Here is a 20,269-nt window from a genome sequence, read left to right as displayed (position 1 = left end):
TAGATTGGGGAAAGTCATCACTTTGGCCCAATACTGAATGCTGTGTTCCACTCCGGACACCAGGAGATGCCCCCAACCAATCTTGGGCGAGTCCTTAGACTTGACCCAATGAGGCTCTGAGGAGGAGGGAGCTAGTTCCTTCTTCTAAAGGAGTCAAGGGAATACTCAGCAGCTTCCTCCATAGCTGGATCTTAACGTCCCAGCCCCGGATTCAGTGTTGTGCACTGGTTGTAAGTGGGGCACTTGAATCACCCAACGCCTGGCTCTCGATCTCCTTCCTACTCCTTCCTAGCCGTTGGCCAGAACTGCCTCTCTGTACCTTGTTCACCAGTGAAATGGGAATGGGAGCTACTTTGTGGGCGGGTGTGTGTGTGACTGCACATTACACGAGTAATGTGTGCAAGAGTTGAGTACCAATGCCCAGTGAGAAGGCAATATGTTTTAGGTATAATAATAATAATAATTAATAATTTATTCTTATTCTTATGATTAGGATGGGAACTCTAACAGATCTCGGTTCCCTCACTCTACTTAGCTCAGTGTCAGTCAAAATCATGGCAGATGCTTCATGGAGACCCCACCAGATGACACAGTGTGGGAAGCAGCAGATAGTGATGGCGTGGATGTAGATGGCATGACGTGGGCCAATCAAGACCTTGTCACAGCACATAGGGTGCCACGGGTCCCAGGTACTTGAAGGCTTCCTCCAGGTTCTGGTCTTTCTCAAAAACCCAGACAGATGCAAATTCCACCCCAGAGCCTGATACAGCTAATTAGAGATAAAAATGCTAAGGTGCCCTCTAGGTTCACTTAAAGCTTTCAGAAACATCTGGAAGTCTGTTTATCATCTCAGAGGGTACCAGTCAGAACAGAAGAGAGACATTAAATCTGCCCCCAAACAAGGATTATGCTTGGTGAGTTCAGTTCCTTGTGGGATGAAACCTCTGGCGGCCCCTCCTTAGGGGTTACCATGGGACCATTCAGCAGGTCGCTGATGCTGTTGGGAATCCCGGATGTCGAATGGGTATCATGTTGTTAGTTCAACTCCTTCCCTCTTCTGCCTCCCTGCACTCCAGCTCTGCATGTGACTTCCTACAATGAGATCTATCACAGCCTTCCCCCAAGTGCACTCTGTGGCATCAGTGCTCTGGGCAAAAAGGGTTCCATAGCTAAATAAGTTTAGGTCCGGATGAAAGAACATCAGTTAGATGTCTTTGTTGCAGGACTTTTCAGAACCTTTTTGATATGTTAATGTAATTTGTCCTCAAGTTACCTAACCTCAACTGTCCTCAATTTTCTGCTGGCCCCTTTGATTTTCTGAGCTTTCCTTTCTTCTGAGGACTTAGAATGTAACAGCCCCCAGCTGTTCTTTATTCTGTGCAGCCCAGAGTGGGTAGAGACCCCAGTGATCAGAGTGAGTCCCAAGTAGGGCCCAACTTGCCTCTGTCTCATCTTGTTTCTTGCAGAAAGGAACCAGGGTAGAAGTGGAGCGTAAGTGACAGCTGGGGAGGGGGATAACATTGATTGATTGGCTGAGAGGCATGGGGAGTCCTTGGGGCGGCAGTGTTTTCAGAGGTGTGGTGGTGGCATCCTGAGCAACTTCCTTTCTTCTAGGATCTTCCCAAAGAGCTTGGCGGCCTCCATGGCACAGCCCCAGTGGATGGTGAGCCCATAGCCTCCATGACCATAGTTGTGGATGACCTGGGAAAGGCAAGAGAAAAGGTAGCCAGGAGGGCCCTGGAAGACTCAGGAGCTCCCTGAAGAGTTCTGAGGAAAGCCAGAGGGCACCAGAGGGCACCAGAGGGCCTTTGAGTTCCCTGGCAGGATGGTGGGGCCCCAAAAACTCCAGTAAGGGGACTGTTCGGGGAGCTAGAGATCAACACCCTAGGCTCTCTTTTGCTTAGAAGATGGACCTGCTTTATATACTCAGCATGGGAAAAGTACAGTCACCTAGAACTTGAGGTCAGGGATTCCCTCCCCCAATCAAATTGCTTGAAGTTCCCTAAATCACCTTTCTTCTTTCCATCCTGCTCCGGAATGCCAAACCTCTTGTGTTAATAGATAGACTCTTCTACCCACCTCGGGAGGAAAGAAAAGCCAGGGCATCCTACGGGGTTACTCTGGCTAGCATGCTAATTTGTCCCAGGGACAGAGGCAAGACCCCTGGGGCCTTTTTTAAAGCTAAAACCATCAGCAGGGAGTCTGAGTCCATATATGACCCTTTGCTCTGTATGTGTGTACACAGGCATGCAAGCACATACACATCCCATATACACATATCACATACACAAAATTGTCCTACACACACAGACACACACACAGACACACACACCACATGCCCGGCATAAGGGAGGAAGGAGGACATACACAAGGAGGATGGCATTCCTGTGGCAACCCCAGCTACCACCTGGTCAGGTCAGTTCCTTAAGCCAGGGCATCCTCTGCCATCTCAATAAGCCCCCTTCTTACCCCAGAAGAAGGAACATGAAAGAGGAACTCCAGAGAGCTGATGGAGCAGCCACAAAATGGACATCTGCAAAATGGCTCTGGAGTCAAGTTCAAACCTACCTCCCAGCCATGCCTTTCACCAGTTGTCTGATTCAGCCAAATGATTTGGGGTCTTAGATCCCATTATCCTCACCTGAAGCGTGGGGAAGCAGTCCTTGCCCCAAAGAACTGGAGGAAAGATTCAGTGAGGTCGTTGGACCACAGGCTTTGACAAACCGAGGTGCACTGTCCTCTCTGTAACCTTGAACAAGTCCCTTACCATCACTGAACCTCAGTTTCTTTACAGAGGAGGGGAGGTTAGCCAGCATTGTCCTGGTCTGCCAGTAGGCTATGTGAAGCCAGATGTCAGGCAAGACTGGAAATGCCAGAGCCTATCAGGGGTAGGAAAGGACTTTGCTTTCCTTGCCAAGAGAGCATACCTCTGTGTTTAAAGATCCAAAGTGAAGCCGTTCTCTTTCTAGCCGAATTTGGGGGCGTACTGGCCGGAGGCCAGTAAATTCAGCAACAATTTTGGCATCCTGGAAAAAAAGGTGTTAAGAATTCATCTCTGGATTTTTTTTTTTTTTGCTGCTGCCATTTTTGGGTGATAGAGTTAGCTTTGGAGTCTCATTATCATCACCAACAAGAACACCATCACTTTCATTAACCATCACTACCATTACCACCTTTATCAGCCACCAACATCATTATTGTCACTCTTACCACACCACTACCGGTTCTATCAATGACCCCATCTCCATCAACCACCACTACTAGCCACCACCATGATGTCAACAGTCCTGCCTGAATGAGCACGTTCATCACCATCAACACCACCATGGTCATTGTCACCAACAGGCAAAGGAAAAAACTGAGATTTCAAAACACACAAATAGCAAACACTGAGATTTCTAGGACAAATGTATCTGCTCCTTGTGCAGACAGACTAAAAGTGTTTTTAGGGATGTCACCTCAAAAGACAGCAACTCTTATTGGAGAGAATTATTGGAGAGAATTTCCCCAATATGGCAAAGGGAACAAGCATCAAAATCCAGGAGGTTCAGAGAAACCCCCTCAAAATCAATAAGAATAGGTCCACACCCCGTCACCTAATAGTAAAATTTACAAGTCTTAGTGACAAAGAGAAGATCCTGAAAGCAGCCCGGGAAAAGAAGTCTGTAACATACAATGGTAAAAATATTAGATTGGCAGCAGACTTATCCACAGAGACCTGGCAGGCCAGAAAGAGCTGGCATGATATATTCAGAGCACTAAACGAGAAAAACATGCAGCCAAGAATACTATATCCAGCTAGGCTATCATTGAAAATAGAAGGAGAGATTAAAAGCTTCCAGGACAAACAAAAACTGAAAGAATTTGCAAACGCCAAACCAGCTCTACAGGAAATATTGAAAGGGGTCCTCTAAGCAAAGAGAGACCCTAAAAGTAGTAGATCAGAAAGAAACAGAGACAATATACAATAACAGTCACCTTACAGGCAATACAATGGCACTAAATTCATATCTCTCAATACTTACCCTGAATGTTAATGGGCTAAATGCCCCAATCAAAAGACACAGGGTATCAGAATGGATAAAAAAACAAAACCCATCTATATGTTGCCTACAAGAAATTCATCTTAAACCCGAAGACACCTCCAGATTTAAAGTGAGGGGTTGGAAAAGAATTTACCATGCTAATGGACATCAGAAGAAAGCAGGAGTGGCAATCCTTATATCAGATCAATTAGATTTTAAGCCAAAGACTATAATAAGAGATGAGGAAGGACACTATATCATACTCAAAGGAACTGTCCAACAAGAAGATCTAACAATTTTAAATATCTATGCCCCTAACGTGGGAGCAGCCAACTATATAAACCAATTAATAACAAAATCAAAGAAACATCGACAATAATACAATAATAGTAGGGGACTTTAACACTCCCCTCACTGAAATGGACAGATCATCCAAGCAAAAGATCAACAAGGAAATCAAGGCCTTAAATGACACACTGGACCAGATGGACATCACAGATATATTCAGAACATTTCATCCCAAAGCAACAGAATACACATTCTTCTCTAGTGCGCATGGAACATTCTCCAGAATAGATCACATTCTTGGTCCTAAATCAGGTCTCAACCGTTATCAAAATATTGGAATCATTCCCTGCATATTTTCAGACCACAATGCTCTGAAGCTAGAACTCAATCACAAGAGGAAATTTGGAAAGAACCCAAATACATGGAGACTAAACAGCATCCTTCTAAAGAATGAATGGGTCAACCAGGAAATTAAAGAAGAATTGAAAAAATTCATGGAAACAAATGATAATGAAAACACAACGGTTCAAAATTTGTGGGACACAACAAAGGCAGTCCTGAGAGGAAAATATATAGCGGTACAAGCCTTTCTCAAGAAACAAGAAAGGTCTCAGGTACACAACCTAACCCTACACCTAAAGGAGCTGGAGAAAGAACAAGAAAGAAACCCTAAACCCAGCAGGAGAAGAGAAATCATAAAGATCAGAGCAGAAATCAATGAAATAGAAACCAAAAAAAACAATAGAACAAATCAACGAAACTAGGAGCTGGTTCTTTGAAACAATTAATAAGATCGATAAACCCCTAGCCAGACTTATCAAAAAGAAAAGAGAAAGGACCCAAATAAATAAAATCATGAATGAAAGAGGAGAGATCACAACTAACACCAAAGAAATACAGACAATTATAGGAACATACTATGAGCAACTCTACACCAACAAATTTGACAATCTGGAAGAAATGGATGCATTCCTAGAGAAATATAACCTACCACAACTGAACCAGGAAGATATAGAAAGCCTCAACAGACCCATAACCAGTAAGGAGATTAAAACAGTCATCAAAAATCTCCAAACAAACAAAAGCCCAGGGCCAGATGGCTTCCCGGGGGAATTCTACCAAACATTTAAAGAAGAACTAATTCCTATTCTCCTGAAACTGTTCCAAAAAATAGAAATGGAAGGAAAACTTCCAAACTCATTTTATGAGGCCAGCATCACCTTGATCGCAAAACCAGACAAGGATCCCATCAAAAAAGAGAACTACAGACCAATATCCTTGATGAACACAGATGCAAAAATTCTCGCCAAAATACTAGCCAATAGGATTCAACAGTACATTAAAAGGATTATTCACCACGACCAAGTGGGATTTATTCCAGGGCTGCAAGGTTGGTTCAACATCCGCAAATCAATCAATGTGATACAACACATTAATAAAAGAAAGAACAAGAACCATATGATACTCTCCATAGATGCTGAAAAAGCATTTGACAAAGTACAGCATCCCTTCCTGATCAAAACTCTTCAAAGTGTAGGGATAGAGGGCACATACCTCAATATTATCAAAGCCATCTATGAAAAACCCACTGCAAATATCATTCTCAATGGAGAAAAACTGAAAGCTTTTCCGCTAAGGTCAGGAACACGGCAGGGATGTCCGTTATCACCACTGCTATTCAACATAGTACTAGAAGTCCTAGCCTCAGCAATCAGACAACAAAAGGAAATTAAAGGCATCCAAATCAGCAAAGAAGAAGTCAAACTATCACTCTTTGCAGATGATATGATACTATATGTGGAAAACCCAAAAGACTCCACTCCAAAACTGCTAGAACTTGTACAGGAATTCAGTAAAGTGTCAGGATATAAAATCAATGCCCAGAAATCAGTTGCATTTCTCTACACCAACAACAAGACAGAAGAAAGAGAAATTAAGGAGTCCATCCCATTTACAATTGCACCCAAAACTATAAGATACCTAGGAATAAATCTAACCAAAGAGACTAAGAATCTATACACAGAAAACTATAAAGTACTCATGAAAGAAATTGAGGAAGACACAAAGAAATGGAAAAATGTTCCATGCTCCTGGATTGGAAGAATAAATATTGTGAAAATGTCTATGCTACCTAAAGCAATCTACACATTTAATGCAATTCCTATCAAAGTACCATCCATTTTTTTCAAAGAAATGGAACAAATAATCCTAAAATTTATATGGAACCAGAAAAGACCTCGAATAGCCAAAGCAATATTGAAAAAGAAAGCCAAAGTTGGTGGCATCACAATTCCGGACTTCAAGCTCTATTACAAAGCTGTCATCATCAAGACAGCATGGTACTGGCACAAAAACAGACACATAGATCAATGGAACAGAATAGAGAGCCCAGAAATAGACCCTCAACTCTATGGTCAACTAATCTTCGACAAAGCAGGAAAGAATATCCAATGGAAAAAAGACAGCCTCTTCAACAAATGGTGTTGGGAAAATTGGACAGCCACATGCAGAAAAATGAAATTGGATCATTTCCTTACACCACACATGAAAATAGACTCAAAATGGATGAAGGATCTCAATGTGAGAAAGGAATCCATCAAAATCCTTGAGGAGAACACAGGCAGCAACCTCTTCGACCTCAGCCGCAGCAACATCTTCCTAGGAACATCGCCAAAGGCAAGGGAAGCAAGGGCAAAAATGAACTATTGGGATTTTATCAAGATCAAAAGCTTTTGCACAGCAAAGGAAACAGTTAACAAAACCAAAAGACAACTGACAGAATGGGAGAAGATATTTGCAAACGACATATCAGATAAAGGGCTAGTGTCCAAAATCTATAAAGAACTTAGCAAACTCAACACCCAAAGAACAAATAATCCAATCAAGAAATGGGCAGAGGACATGAACAGACATTTCTGCAAAGAAGATATCCAGATGGCCAACAGACACATGAAAAAGTGCTCCGCATCACTCGGCATCAGGGAAATACAAATCAAAACCACAATGAGATATCACCTCACACCAGTCAGAATGGCTAAAATTAACAAGTCAGGAAATGACAGATGCTGGCGAGGATGCGGAGAAAGGGGAACCCTCCTACACTGTTGGTGGGAATGCAAGCTGGTGCAACCACTCTGGAAAACAGCATGGAGGTTCCTCAAAATGTTGAAAATAGAACTACCCTATGACCCAGCAATTGCACTGCTGGGTATTTACCCTAAAGATACAAACGTAGTGATCCGAAGGGGCACGTGCACCCGAATGTTTATAGCAGCAATGTCTACAATAGCCAAAGTATGGAAAGAACGTAGATGTCCATCAACAGACGAATGGATAAAGAAGATGTGGTATATATACACAATGGAATACTATGCAGCCATTAAAAGAAATGAAATCTTGCCATTTGCAACGACGTGGATGGAACTAGAGGGTATCATGCTTAGCGAAATAAGTCAATTGGAGAAAGACAACTATCATATGATCTCCCTGATATGAGGGAGAGGAGATGCAACATGGGGGATTAAGGGGGTAGGAGAAGAGTAAATGAAACAAGATGGGATTGGGAGGGAGACAAACCATAAGTGACTCTTAATCTCACAAAACAAACTGAGGGTTGATGGGGGAAGGGGGGTTGGGGGGGTGGGATTATGGACATTGGGGAGGGTATGTGCTATGGTGAGTGCTGTGAAGTGTGTAAACCTGGCGATTCACAGACCTGTACCCCTGGGGATAAAAATATATTATATGTTTATAAAAATAAAATTAAAAAAAATTGTTAAGTTACACAATAAAAAAAAAAAAAGACAGCAACTCTTAGTCAAGGATCGATAGGGGTCACCAGCTCACAGTAGGACTTCCTTGTGCATTATCAAATTCTAGTGAATTTCACAGTCCCTTGCTGGAATAAATTTGCCCAGTTATCCCAAGGGCAGTGTCTTCCCATCCTCAAGGGGCCTCATGATCAAGCTGCCAAGACCCTGGTCTAGGGTACTGATACCCCTCCCCGCCTTACCTTCAGTGTGGGCTCCAGTCTGCAGCAGCCTTCCCAGATGGTATTGTGGTCCTGGATGTTGTTTACCTCACTCCAATTCTCCAGCTGGAAGATGCCTCCCAGGGTCACTGCCTGCATCCTAGGTAAAAGTGACGAGGGTCAATGACGAAGGGACATGTAGCCTTTGAGGTGAATGGGGGCCATTGCTATGTTCACCCTTCCAGCCATCTCTACCTAAATCCCCATGACCATCTGCATTGTCATCCTTGCTAACACCACCATCAACACCATTGCAATTGCCACTGTCATCAGCACCCGCCGCCATCTTCACTGTCACCATTAATGTCACTATCAACCTCATCATCTCTTCCAATGCACAGCATGGTGACTATAGTTAACAATACTGTATTACATACTTGAAAATTGCTAAGAGAGTGAGTTTTTTTTTAAGATTTTATTATTTACTTGACAGAGATCATAAGTAGGCAGAGGGGCAGGCAGAGGTGGGGGGTAATCAGGCTCCCCGCTGAGCAGAGAACCTGATGCAGGTCTCGATCCCAGGACCCCGGACCATGACCTGAGCAGAAGGCAGAGGCTTTAACCCACTGAGCCACCCAAGCGCCCCAAGAGAGTGAATCTCAAATGTTCTCACTGCACACAGGGAAATCATAATTACGTGACATGATAGATGTCTTAGCTAATCTTATTGTGGTAATCATCCCACAATATATACATATATCAAATTGTCATGTACGTTGTAAATGTTCACCATTTGTCAATTATATCTTACTGAAACTGGAAAAAATGTCATCTATGTCAACAACATCATCTTCACAACTGCCTTCTTTGCTACCATGAATATGTCATCACCATCAACCCCATTCACCATTTCCACCACCAGCATTCATGTTGCCATTGATAATGTCACCTCTGCAACACCACTAACATTCCCATGAAGATAGCACAGCCCCACTTAACATTAATGTCCCAGTCAACATGAATTATCATTGCCTTTGAGTTTGTCATCTCCACTATACATCATCATTGATGGCATCTTCTCAGTCAGCACCAGATACTGTCTCCACTCCCAGTCACTGCCATCATCATCGACCTCCTCAACAACACCACGCCACCCCATTAATGTTAGCATTCTACCATCCTTGTCCCAATCACCACCCCTGTGAACTTTCCCAACAATGACAGTACGATCTCCACTATCACCACTATCTCGATGACATTGTCATCCCATCAACATGGCCATCATCTTCACTAACATCACCTCTCCCATTAATACCATCATCACCAACAACCCAGATCCCTATTCCCACCACACTCCTGTTATTTCTGTTCACATCTTCCAATGTCATTGCCCTCACACCCACTACCATTGTCTCCAGGATCACCACTCCTGTTGTCCAAAAGCGTATTCAAGATGGAGTCCAGTTAAGGCTGAGTTCTGCCTTTCCAGGGATTTAATGGCTCAACCTCACTTAGAAAACATTGGAAGAAAAAAACCTGAAGGGACTAAGCAAAGGGCCTAGGGTGGGCAGCATGGAGAGGGCATGAAGGTGTCCCTTCTTCTGCCCTAAGATGTCAGATTCTTACCCTGGGATGATGTATGGGGACTGGTAGATGCCTTTCTCTGGGTCATGGGTGAGAATAAAGTGCTTCATCCAAGGGGCATCCACCTGTTGATTGAGGGCAGACAAGTCTCATTAGAGGAGTTGGATCACTGGGCTTCCCTGCCCTGCTCCCGTCTGCCTAGATGTTCTGACAAGTGTGGCAAAACCCATTCCTCAGCACTCCACTGACCCCTGTGCTCCAAGTCTGCACTGACTGCTTACCCTTGCAGGAAGAGCCATCCCTGGTCCCTGAAATATCACACATTCTCACTTACATAACCACAGAAAAGCCCAGTACACATGAACAATATGCATACACATCAGCCCACATCAGGAACACACCAACACTCACACAGGCACACATATACACACATGTCCACAAATGGGCATCCTTCACACACAGGCACACATACACAGTGAAGGGCAATGTGGGATGATGTTTATAAGACACAGGCTCTTAAACCAGGTTGCTAGGGTATCAATCCCAATTCCACAACCCACTACCATAAGAACTTGTGCATGTTACTTAATTCCTGTAACTCAGTTTTCCCATCTGTAAAATAGCAATGGCTATATGATAGACCTCATCTCAAAGGGTTCCGGTAAGGATGAAATTAATAACACAATAAAGTGCTCACTCCTGTACCTGGCACTTAATAAACACTCCAAAATTGTTTGCTCTTTTTATTGTAATACAGGAATATGCAACTCCTACATAGATACAAACACATACATGCATGCTTTGCTATATTATGAAGGAAAAAAAAAACCAAAAGAGAATGTTTGGAGGGGTTATGTTGGTCCTTCTTATTTCTTTAATATGTCAATTGCCCTAAATCTGTGAGGCTCCTCTAACAGATGTCCCCAACACATCCTCTATTTTCAGAGAGGAAATAAACAGGCAGCTACAATCTCTCTGTCAAGAAAATCAGCAGGTTCCATCCTTCACCTTCACACTCACCTTAATAATTTGTCCCCGGCCTGGCTTCAGTAGAGGGTCTGGCTGCAATGCCCCAGCACACACCCCGGTACAGTTGACAATCACATCAGCACCGTCTCTTGCCACCTGGCAGCAATGAACAGAGCAGGTGGCATGGGAGCGGGGGAGGGCCCTGGTATCCCCTGCCCCCTCCTTCCCTCCACCCTTCACCCTGCAGCTCTCTGCCCCCTATGGAACAGCAGGGAGGGGACTCAATGAGGAATACAAGGAACAGACTCCAGATCTCCACTCCACCCACTTACCTGCTATGTGACCTCAGAAATGTCCCATCACCTCCTCAAAGCTCATCTGCCTTCCCTATTAAGTAGGGCTGGTAATATCTGTTCTTAGGCTGTGTGAGGATCCAGTGTGACCCTGGATGTGAAAGTGTTCAGGAAGGAGGACTGTGGAGTGGGGGAAAGCTTCTTGGGACTTCCCAGAAGAAGTCAGATGCAGAGATAGTTTTCTTCCTCCTTCTGACTCCTTTTTATTTCATTCTCTTGCCTTCTGCTCTGCTGAGGCATTTTCAGAAGGCATGTGGGAACCCCAGGCTCTGTGCAGGTGTAGGATACTTGACAGTTCAAGGGTATAGCATGATGGGCACCCAACCCCCCAGACCAGTGCCAGGGACTCCCCTCACAGGGCAGTCATGGGACATACACATTGCAAGGCACTATTGTCATTCAAGAGACAGTAGTTGCTACAATGGACTATGAGCTTCTTGGGAATAAGGGCTGTGTCTGAATCAACCATGTATCCCAAGTGCCCATTAGGACTCAACCTGGAGTAGGTACTCATATATAATGCTAGTAGCTGTATTTACCAACACCTTCACATGCCAAGCACATTCTAGGTGCTAGGATTGAGTGAAGTCTTGCAACAAAGCTCCTGGTGTTGAGCCAGTGCCTGATGGTGATAGCTGCTACTATCATTGTTATTGATGATGGTGTCACTCTGGAACCAAGTCAGCTAAGAGCCTTGACTTTGCAGAAACATTAACTCTGATTTATGTAGGAGGCAACCAAGTATCTGGAACTCAAGAGTGGAGTGCAGCTGATACTGGTAAGAGGCAGCTAGCTCTCTAGCACAAAAACCCATGGAGGCTCAGAGGTAGATTAGCCCCTAATGTCCACCACTATCTTACCATCCCTTTGTTCTAGCCACCAACATCAAGACAGAATGCTTGAGTCTCTGTGAGTTGAAGAAAGGCCTGGAGACAAGAACAGGCCTCAAGGGGACCCTGGGAGTCTGACCAGGGGGCTCCCAACCCAGCAACAGGAAGCAGAGGCCTCCCCTCTTCACCTTTCTCCCACATCCAGCCCCTTCCAGCCCTTCAACTCACCTCCTCAAAAGACTCTACCTTCTGGTGGAAGAATTTCACTCCCCTCTCAGTTAACCTGGGGGGATCAGACACATCAAAAAGCCCAGTATTCAGTTCTTTGTCCCATCTCTCCAAGAAGATGGCATGGTGGGTGTTCCCTCAAAGAACCTTCTGTGGATGTTAGTCCCACAGGATGCTCCTTGAGAAAATGGCTGTGTAGTCAGATCAGATCAATTCATAAGCACCTTGATGGACTAGTGGTCCATGAAATGTCCCTTGAGATGGCCCAAGCCCCTTGTCAAGCAGATGGAGATGGGAGAAGAGCTTTGGTGAAGGTCGTACAGTGAGTTAATGATGGGATTGGGACTTAGACCCAGACCGCTTAGTTCAAAACTCTTCTTACTACCACCACATTGCTTTTTTGTACCATCAAAGAGAATGAGATGCAGGGTGGAGGAGGGGCAGAGTTGGACCAATGCTAAAAACTCTTTTGTCAGAAGCAAGGCATGAGGAGGAAGGTGGGCTGGGGACATCCACCCCTCCCTCAAAATGTCCCAGAGGAAAAATAACTGTCATTTTTAGAAATGTAGGAGAAACATGAAAAGAACAGGAAGTAAATCCTATGAAAGGTGAAGCATAACTCCAGGACTATTTCCTAAAGATAGAAAAAATGAGGTTTTTAGTTTAGTTAGAGGCTAGATAGGAGTCACAAGTACCCTAATGTTAGGAGAAATAACTATGATTTAGTGCAATGATTCCCAAACCTGGCTGATAATTAGAATCACTAAGGGAACTTCTTAAAACACAATTTTCTAAGCCCCACCCCAGAGGATCTGATTCAGTAGATATAAAGTGGGGTCCTGAAATCTGCATTTCTAAAACTCTCCTCAGGTCATTTGACAAAAGCTGCAATCCACTCTAGATTTTTTTTTTAAATCTTAATAAAATAGTAAAACATAGGAAATATATGGAATCTTCCTTAATACTAATATAAATATAAATATGTCTCTCAAGATAGTGTTTGCTAATTTAGAACACTGCAGGATTTCTATTAACATCATGAACCAGAAAGAGACAACCACTATCCCCTGTATTAGTTAACATTGTTCTGGAGGTAGTGGCCACAGCAGTTAGATAAGAAAAAAAAAAAAAAGAGGTATAAAAATAAAAGATAACTTATGTTTTGCAAATGATTTAAATATGTCTGGAAAACTTAAGAGAATCCATTTAAAACAATTACACAAACACTATGGATTTTGGTGAGGTCAGTAATAAATATTACACTTCAAGAGCTGCCCAGGTGGTTCTGATGCCCAATCAGATATGGAAACCATGGTTTAGTACACAGAGGTGATCAGAATCAATGATAGCTCCCACCAAGACTGAGCTTTCCTTTAACATTTGGGGTTTGTAAATATAAGAACAAAAACAAATCCCATGAACAATTGTCTGTAGACACCCTGGTCCTTGGGAGGTGCTTTCCTTAAACCAAAGTTGAATTCTCACCTTTCAGTCAGCCATGGTAGATACCTCCTCCCCTCCACAATCAAGCTTGTGTTGAACCAGCCATAGCTAGAGTCAAAACCAGGCAAGAGAGGTGATAAAGAATCAGAATCAGAACAATATTCAGACTTTCAACGGGAGGTGGGAGGAGTCTTACTTTGGGGGACCCCCAAGTGTAGAGCCAGGACCACTGAGTGAAGTTCAAATGAGGACTGGTTTTCAGTGCAAAGAAAATTTTTTTTATCAGAAAACCCATCTCTGACATTGGGGTGTGCACATGGAGACTGGATGTGCATTCTTAGAGGGGATTCAGGTATGGGGTGGGGTGAGGGGAGGGCCAAAGAGACATCAGGCTGCAAGAGAAAGAATAGAGGTGTTTGGAGTCACACAGACTGGGTTGGAATCCCATTTTGGTTGCTTGGTTGTGTGACCTTGGGATGTCAGCTTCTCTGTAGCTCAGTTTCTTCATCTACAAAAGAGGGTAGTGACATGGAGCTTCTGGGCTTCAGATCTGTGACTCCATATCCCCCACCGTCTTAGCCCAGGCCCCATTGGGTGGGTAGCTTCTCCAAAGAAGCTGGACAGAGCAGCAGGAGTCCAATATACCAGTTGCTTTTGGCTTCGGATGGGACAGAAAACTTGGTGCCTCCATCTTCTGCTGCTTTCTGGGCAGATCTGTCTGAATCATGGGACCACAGCCCCTTTGCCCCTGACAACAACCTCACCTATAATCAGGGAACATGTCTAACTCTCTGCCGGTCAGCTTCCGAAATCCCAAAACTGTGTCCTTCCAGGAAGGATCCTGCCAAGGGAAGAGAGAGGGAGGCACAGGGATGAGTGGAAGTGAATTGAAAGTTGTCCAATGTGTACCATGTGTAAGGTGCCTTTCCAAGTATGTTACTTATACCTATCCATTTAATATCCCCACCAATTCATTGAGATATATACTATTCTTATCTCCATTTTCACAGATGGGCCAGCTGAGACTTAAAGAGGTTAAGCAACTTGTCTAAAGTCACACCGCTAATAAACAATGGAGCTGAACCAACACAGTCTGGCTTCAGAGTCCATGGTCTTAACCATGATCCTATACGAAGGAAGGGTAAGGTGAGAATAAGGCTGAGGGCAAGTGATAGGGTAAGAGTCAGAAATAGGACAGAAACCACTGACAGTGAGGGTTATACCAAGGGTGAGGGTGGGAGGCAGCAGAGCATAGAATCAGACAACCTGGTGGAGTTTTGGGCCTCCCCAGAGACCACCTTGAATTCTCTGAGACTTCCATTTTTCTTGTCTGTATCATGGAGTTAATAATCACTCTTGGTCCCACGGAAGAGAACAGATAATATGGGTGATGCCCGTCGCCCAGTGCTAAACATTGACTCAGCCTTAGAGAGCTGGCCTGGGTTTCTGGACGCACAGCCAAAACCATCTCCTCCAAGCAACTTGAGAACATCCCCCAAGGCTGTGTCCTTCTTAGCGCATTGGGCACCATGGGGTCCCAGACAACCTGGGTTCAAATCCCAGGTCTGTCATGTAAGAGATTTGTGACTTGAGGAAGTTACTCCATTTCTCTGAGCTTCTATTTCCTCATTGTACAAAGAGGCTAATGATAACACTTTTGATTAATTATGAGAATTAAACAAGTCACTAGTTGAAAAGTAGTTAGCACAGGGCCTGATACAAAGTAAGGCTCCTGTGCCACGATGAGTGTTTTAGTCTCTCTTGGTGGAAAGTCCTGGCATCTCCAGGGGCCCAGGCAACCTTGTGACTTCAGCATGAAATCACCACCAGTACATGATGTGTCTGGATTTGCCTCGACCAAAGGCTAGTTCCCCTGGTTCATCAGAAAATTCTTTGGTCTCTGCCAATTTAAGGACAAAATCAGAACCAAAAATAATTTTAAAGCAGAAATAGAATTTAAAGGAAACCTGATTTGAATGTAAGAGGCTGTCATCTACAAGACTCAAAGTACTCCCTAGAGTTGGGCTTCCAGCTCTGGTCTGTGATCAAGGATGCCTCACTCACCGGAAAAGCTTCACGGAAGAGGTTGTAGCCTGAGATTAGGGCCAGGCCCATGTTTGCAGCGTTGGGAGAATGGATGTGGCTCAGGAGATAGTCGAATGTTTGCCGGTTCCAATGCCTGGAAGGATCCCGCAGATTCTCGGTCACCTAATACCCCGAGCTGGATGAGAAATCTCTTAGGGTTGGCTTGCATTGGGATTGTGACCAGGCTGGTGGGGATAGGTCAAAATTCAGAAACCCACCACATTCCCTTCTGCAATATCTCAAATGCTTATGGGTCTTCCCTATCCCCAGACTTTCTAGTAGTTTTCCCCATTGATAGGAAAGAGAAGGTAGGAAGCAAGGGATGGTCCAGCACAACCATTTGGAGCCCACCTCAGCCTTGGGATTATGTAGCTGCAAGTTTAAATGATGGCTTGGGCCCGCTTTGAGATCTGTCCCATAATTCAGGCTCACTCCAAGCACTCCCCTCTCCATATAAATGCCAGCAGGAGACCTTAGCTTGCTGCTCCCGAACACTTTCCTCCTCCTCTTCCTGGGCACAGAACCTGGCTATGTCTCCTCGGCTCCCAGGCAGCCGGGTGTGGTCACGTGACTGCACTCCGCCCAATGGACCCTAAGACTGCACACGTCATCTTCATGCTGTATTCCTTCCAAAACCAAAGCCTAGTGACATCAGAAGGTATGATGACACAGGTACTGTGGCCACATGAGAAGCCACAGAGGAGGACAGCAGAGCTGTGAGATGCAAGGAACCAGGGCCCCTGAATTGCCACCCACTGGTCAGGAACATCAGTTCTAGAATTTATGGGAGAATGTAACTTCTGTTTGAGTCTTTACACACTTGGGGATTCTTTCCTGAAGCAGTCAGCAGTTTGCAGTTTCTAAACAGACAAAATAACCTTTGCTACACCTGGACATCCACCTACCCAAACATCCACCTGGAGGATCCTCAGAAAGTTAAAACTAGCATTACCCTATGATCCGGCAATCACACTACTGGGTATTTACCCAAAGAATACAAAAACACTAATTCAAACGGATACATGCATCCTGTTCATAGCAGCATTATTGGCAATAGCCAAGATACGGAAGCAGCCCAAGCATCCGTCAATTGATGAATGGATAAAGATATGGTCTACATATACAATGGACTACTGCTCAGCCATAAAAGAGAATGAAATCTTTTTTTTTTTTTAAGATTTTATTTATTTATTTGACAGAGAGAGATCACAAGTAGACAGAGAGGCAGGCAGAGAGAGAGAGAGAGAGAGAAGCAGGCTCCCTGCCGAGCAGTGAGCCCGATGCGGGACTCGATCCCAGGACCCCGAGATCATGACCTGAGCCGAAGGCAGCGGCTTAACCCACTGAGCCACCCAGGCACCCAAGAGAATGAAATCTTGCCATGTGCAACGACATGGACAGAGCTAGAGAGGACAATGCTAAGCGAAATAAGGGAAAGACAAATGCCCTATGATCTCACTCCTCTGTGGAATTAAAGAAACAAAACAACTGAGCAAAGGGGAAAAGAGAAAAAGAGAGACTCTCAACTGTAGAGAACAAAGTGATGGTTCCCAGAGAGGAGGTGGGTGGGGGGTGCAGGGAAATAGGTGATGGGGATGAAGGAAAACACTCATGGCAAGCACCAGGCATTCAATCCATGTAGTGCACACCTGAAACTAATGTAACACTGTATGTCACCTAACTGGAGCTAAAGTAAACACATTTAAAAATTGTTAAATAAAAATTGTCACGGGCGTCTGGGTGGCTTAGTGGGTTAAGCCTTTGCCTCCAGCTCAGGTCATGATCTCTGCTCAGCAGGGAGCCTGCTTCCCCCTCCCCCTCTGCCTGCCTCTCTCCTACTTGTGATCTCTCTCTCTGTTAAATAAAGAAATAAAAAATCTTAAAAAAAATGATTGTCGCAATGGGCAAATTCAGGGGAGATACATTTCTAAGCTGTTAAATACAGCCGAGAGACTGTTAGAAATGGCAATTGGAATGAGTTCAAATAAACCGAAAGATCTTTTTACGAATTCATATATGGAAAAAAAATACATCTCCAAGGGCAAAATTGCCCCCTACTGTACCCAGTATCAAGGACTTTAGTGCATTTTGTCCTTCTTTGTAATTATTGCTGGGATTCGAAGGGCCTGTCTCCTTTTTTTCTTTTTTTTAGATTTTTTTTTTAATTTGAAAGAGAAATGAGAGAGAGAGAGAGAACAAGGAGGGGCAGCGGCAGAGGGGGAGGGAGAAGCAGACCCCCCACTGAGCAGAGAGCCCAGGACCCTGAGCTGAAGGCAGCCTCCTAAATGACTGAGCCACCCATGTGCCCCCAAAGGGCTCTGTTTCCTATTAGCCCCTGGGGAAATCAGATGAAAATGACCTTTAAATAAATAAACTAGGAAAAAATATCCCAGTATTCCTGACCCATCCATGCACATGGCATCCACAGCCACCCAGTTTATGGGAGGCATGGAGGAAAGCTTCCATTCATCTAGCACATAGTAGGGCTTACTATTTAGTAGTATTTTCTTCTAAGCCTTGACAAGGCACTTTTTCTTTTTTTTTTTATGTTATTTTTTCAGTGTTCCAAGATTCATTGTTTATGCACCACACCGAGTACTCCATGCAATACGTGCCCTCCTTAATACCCACCACCAGGCTCACCCAACCTCCCACCCACCTCCCTTCCAAAACCCTCAGTTTATTTCTCTGAGTCCACTGTCTTTCTTGGTTCATCTCCCCCTCCGATTTCTCCCAAATCACTTCTCCTCTCCTTCACCCAATGTCCTCTGTGTTATTCCTTATGCTCTACAAATAAACAAAACCATATGATAATTGACGCTCTCTGCTTGACTTATTTCACTCAGCAGAATCTCCTCCAGTCCGGTCCACATTGACGAAAACGTTGGGTATTCATCCTTTCTGATGGAGGCATAATACTCCATAGTGTATATGGACCACATCTTCCTTATCCATTCATCCGTTGAAGGGCATCTTGGCTCTTTCCACAGTTTGGCGACTGTGGCCATTGCTGCTATGCACATTGGGGTACAGATGGCCCTTCTTTCCACTACATCTGTATCTTTGTATCTAAATACCCAGTAGTGCAATGGCAGGGTCATAGGGAAGCTCTATTTTTAATTTCTCAAGGAATGTCCACACTGTTTTCCAAAGTGGCTGCACCAACTTGCATTCCCAACAAGGAGCTTGTTCTTGCTGATGGGAACCCTGAGAGGGAGCGTCCCCTCTTCGAATTCAGCCCCTCCACTTCCCCGGGCCGCCCTCTGGGACCCTCACTCACACTTCCTGTGGGTTGCTGGGGTCCGAGAGGTAGGCCTGACAGAGGCCAGCAGCCACGTCGCTGTTGGTGAATGGGGTGAAGCGGTCCGCATAGACCCTCACATCCAGCGACGGCAGGACCGAATGGTAATGCTCGTGGATGTACAGGGCAGTGGAGAGCCCAATGACACCTGCTCCAATCACCACCACGCGCATCGTGCCAGCCTGCAGGGAGGAAAGTTTGCAGTGTGCCATCACCACCATCGCCGCTGTCCCCTGAAAGCTTAGAAAGTGCTAGACAGGGGCGCCTGGGTGGCTCAGTGGATTAAAGCCTCTGCCTTCGGCTCAGGTCATGATCCCAGGGTCCTGGGATCGAGTCCCGCATCGTGCTCTCTGCTCAGCAGGGAGCCTGCTTCCTCCTCTCTCTCTGCCTGCCTCTCTGCCTACTTGTGTTCTCTGTCTGTCAAATAAATAAATAAAAATCTTTAAAAAAAAATAAAAAAAAATAAAGTGCTAGACACCGCCAAGCGCTTCTACACCTGATCCTCCTACTGAACCTCAGAAACAGAAAAATGGAATCACAGAGAGGCAAAGCAACTTGCCCAAGGTCACACAGTGGGTAAGTGAAGCAGCTGTGGTTGGGGAGCCTTGCCCAAAGACCTTGCCCCAAGCCAGGAATGTAACTAGGACCGGAGAGAGTTTTCTGACCAGCTGCCGACTGGGGGGGTAGCAGAGAGGACCATGAGCTCCAGCTTCAACGCTGCCTCAACTCTGCCACCTACTGGCCATTGGCTTTGGGCAGGATGCTCATGAGCCTTCACCTGGGAAACGGTGGGAAAAAGGACTCATGCCTTGGAGAAGAGATGGGACTTTTAACTAGATGGCCAGTGTGAAAACCTCAACATAGTGTCAAGTGCAAAAGAAGATGTTTACTGACATTTGTGGAGCACCTACTGCGTGCATCCCCAGTGCTGAGTGCTTCTCCCCACGTCCTTAGGAGGCTGGGGCTGGTGTTATTGGCCCCATTGTTCAGATGAGGAAAAAGAGGCTCAGAGAGGTGAAGTAAGTTACCTGAGGTCACACAGCCAGTAAGTGATGCTGCTGGGATTTCATTTCAATTCAAGAAAACTCAATGTCCACGTAGGGCACACCTACTATGTGCCAAGCTTGGAGCGAGTGGGTGCAGGTCTGACTTATAGAACTCAGGTCTTCCAGCACACCCACTCAGGGAACGCC

General features: G+C 44.9%; 1 protein-coding gene across 1 annotated transcript; it reads right to left on the bottom strand.

The window, feature by feature from the left end:
* Positions 1 to 496: 496 nt before the first annotated feature.
* On the bottom strand, positions 497 to 19,249 carry LOC111156521 (D-amino acid oxidase). Its single transcript, XM_022517467.1, has 10 exons — positions 19,056 to 19,249; positions 15,755 to 15,869; positions 14,455 to 14,531; positions 13,733 to 13,798; positions 12,248 to 12,302; positions 10,888 to 10,992; positions 9,910 to 9,992; positions 8,326 to 8,443; positions 2,928 to 3,026; positions 497 to 1,701 (listed from the first exon to the last, which is right to left on the bottom strand). The coding sequence occupies exons 1-10, from the start codon at positions 19,247 to 19,249 to the stop codon at positions 1,570 to 1,572; spliced, it is 1,044 nt and encodes a 347-aa protein (XP_022373175.1). The 3' UTR covers positions 497 to 1,569.
* Between the last annotated feature and the right edge of the window lie 1,020 nt (positions 19,250 to 20,269).

The sequence above is a fragment of the Enhydra lutris genome, unplaced genomic scaffold, assembly GCF_002288905.1.
Source record: "Enhydra lutris kenyoni isolate GAN:26980312 unplaced genomic scaffold, ASM228890v2 scaffoldscaffold46, whole genome shotgun sequence".
Lineage (NCBI taxonomy): Eukaryota > Metazoa > Chordata > Mammalia > Carnivora > Mustelidae > Enhydra > Enhydra lutris.
The sequence above is the reverse complement of the archived record's forward strand: the minus strand, read 5'-3'. Positions and strand labels throughout refer to the sequence as shown.

Bases quoted from the DNA above. Each gene is read 5' to 3' on its own strand.
- LOC111156521 (XM_022517467.1), bottom strand. From the start codon at position 19,249: ATGCGCGTGGTGGTGATTGGAGCAGGTGTCATTGGGCTCTCCACTGCC. The intron at 15,870-19,055 runs GTGAGTGAGGGT...GGATCCTTCCAG, and splicing joins CCCAGCAACCCACAGGAAGT to GCATTGGAACCGGCAAACAT. The intron at 13,799-14,454 runs GTGAGGTTGTTG...TTTTGACTCTAG, and splicing joins GACATGTTCCCTGATTATAG to CTATGGCTGGTTCAACACAA.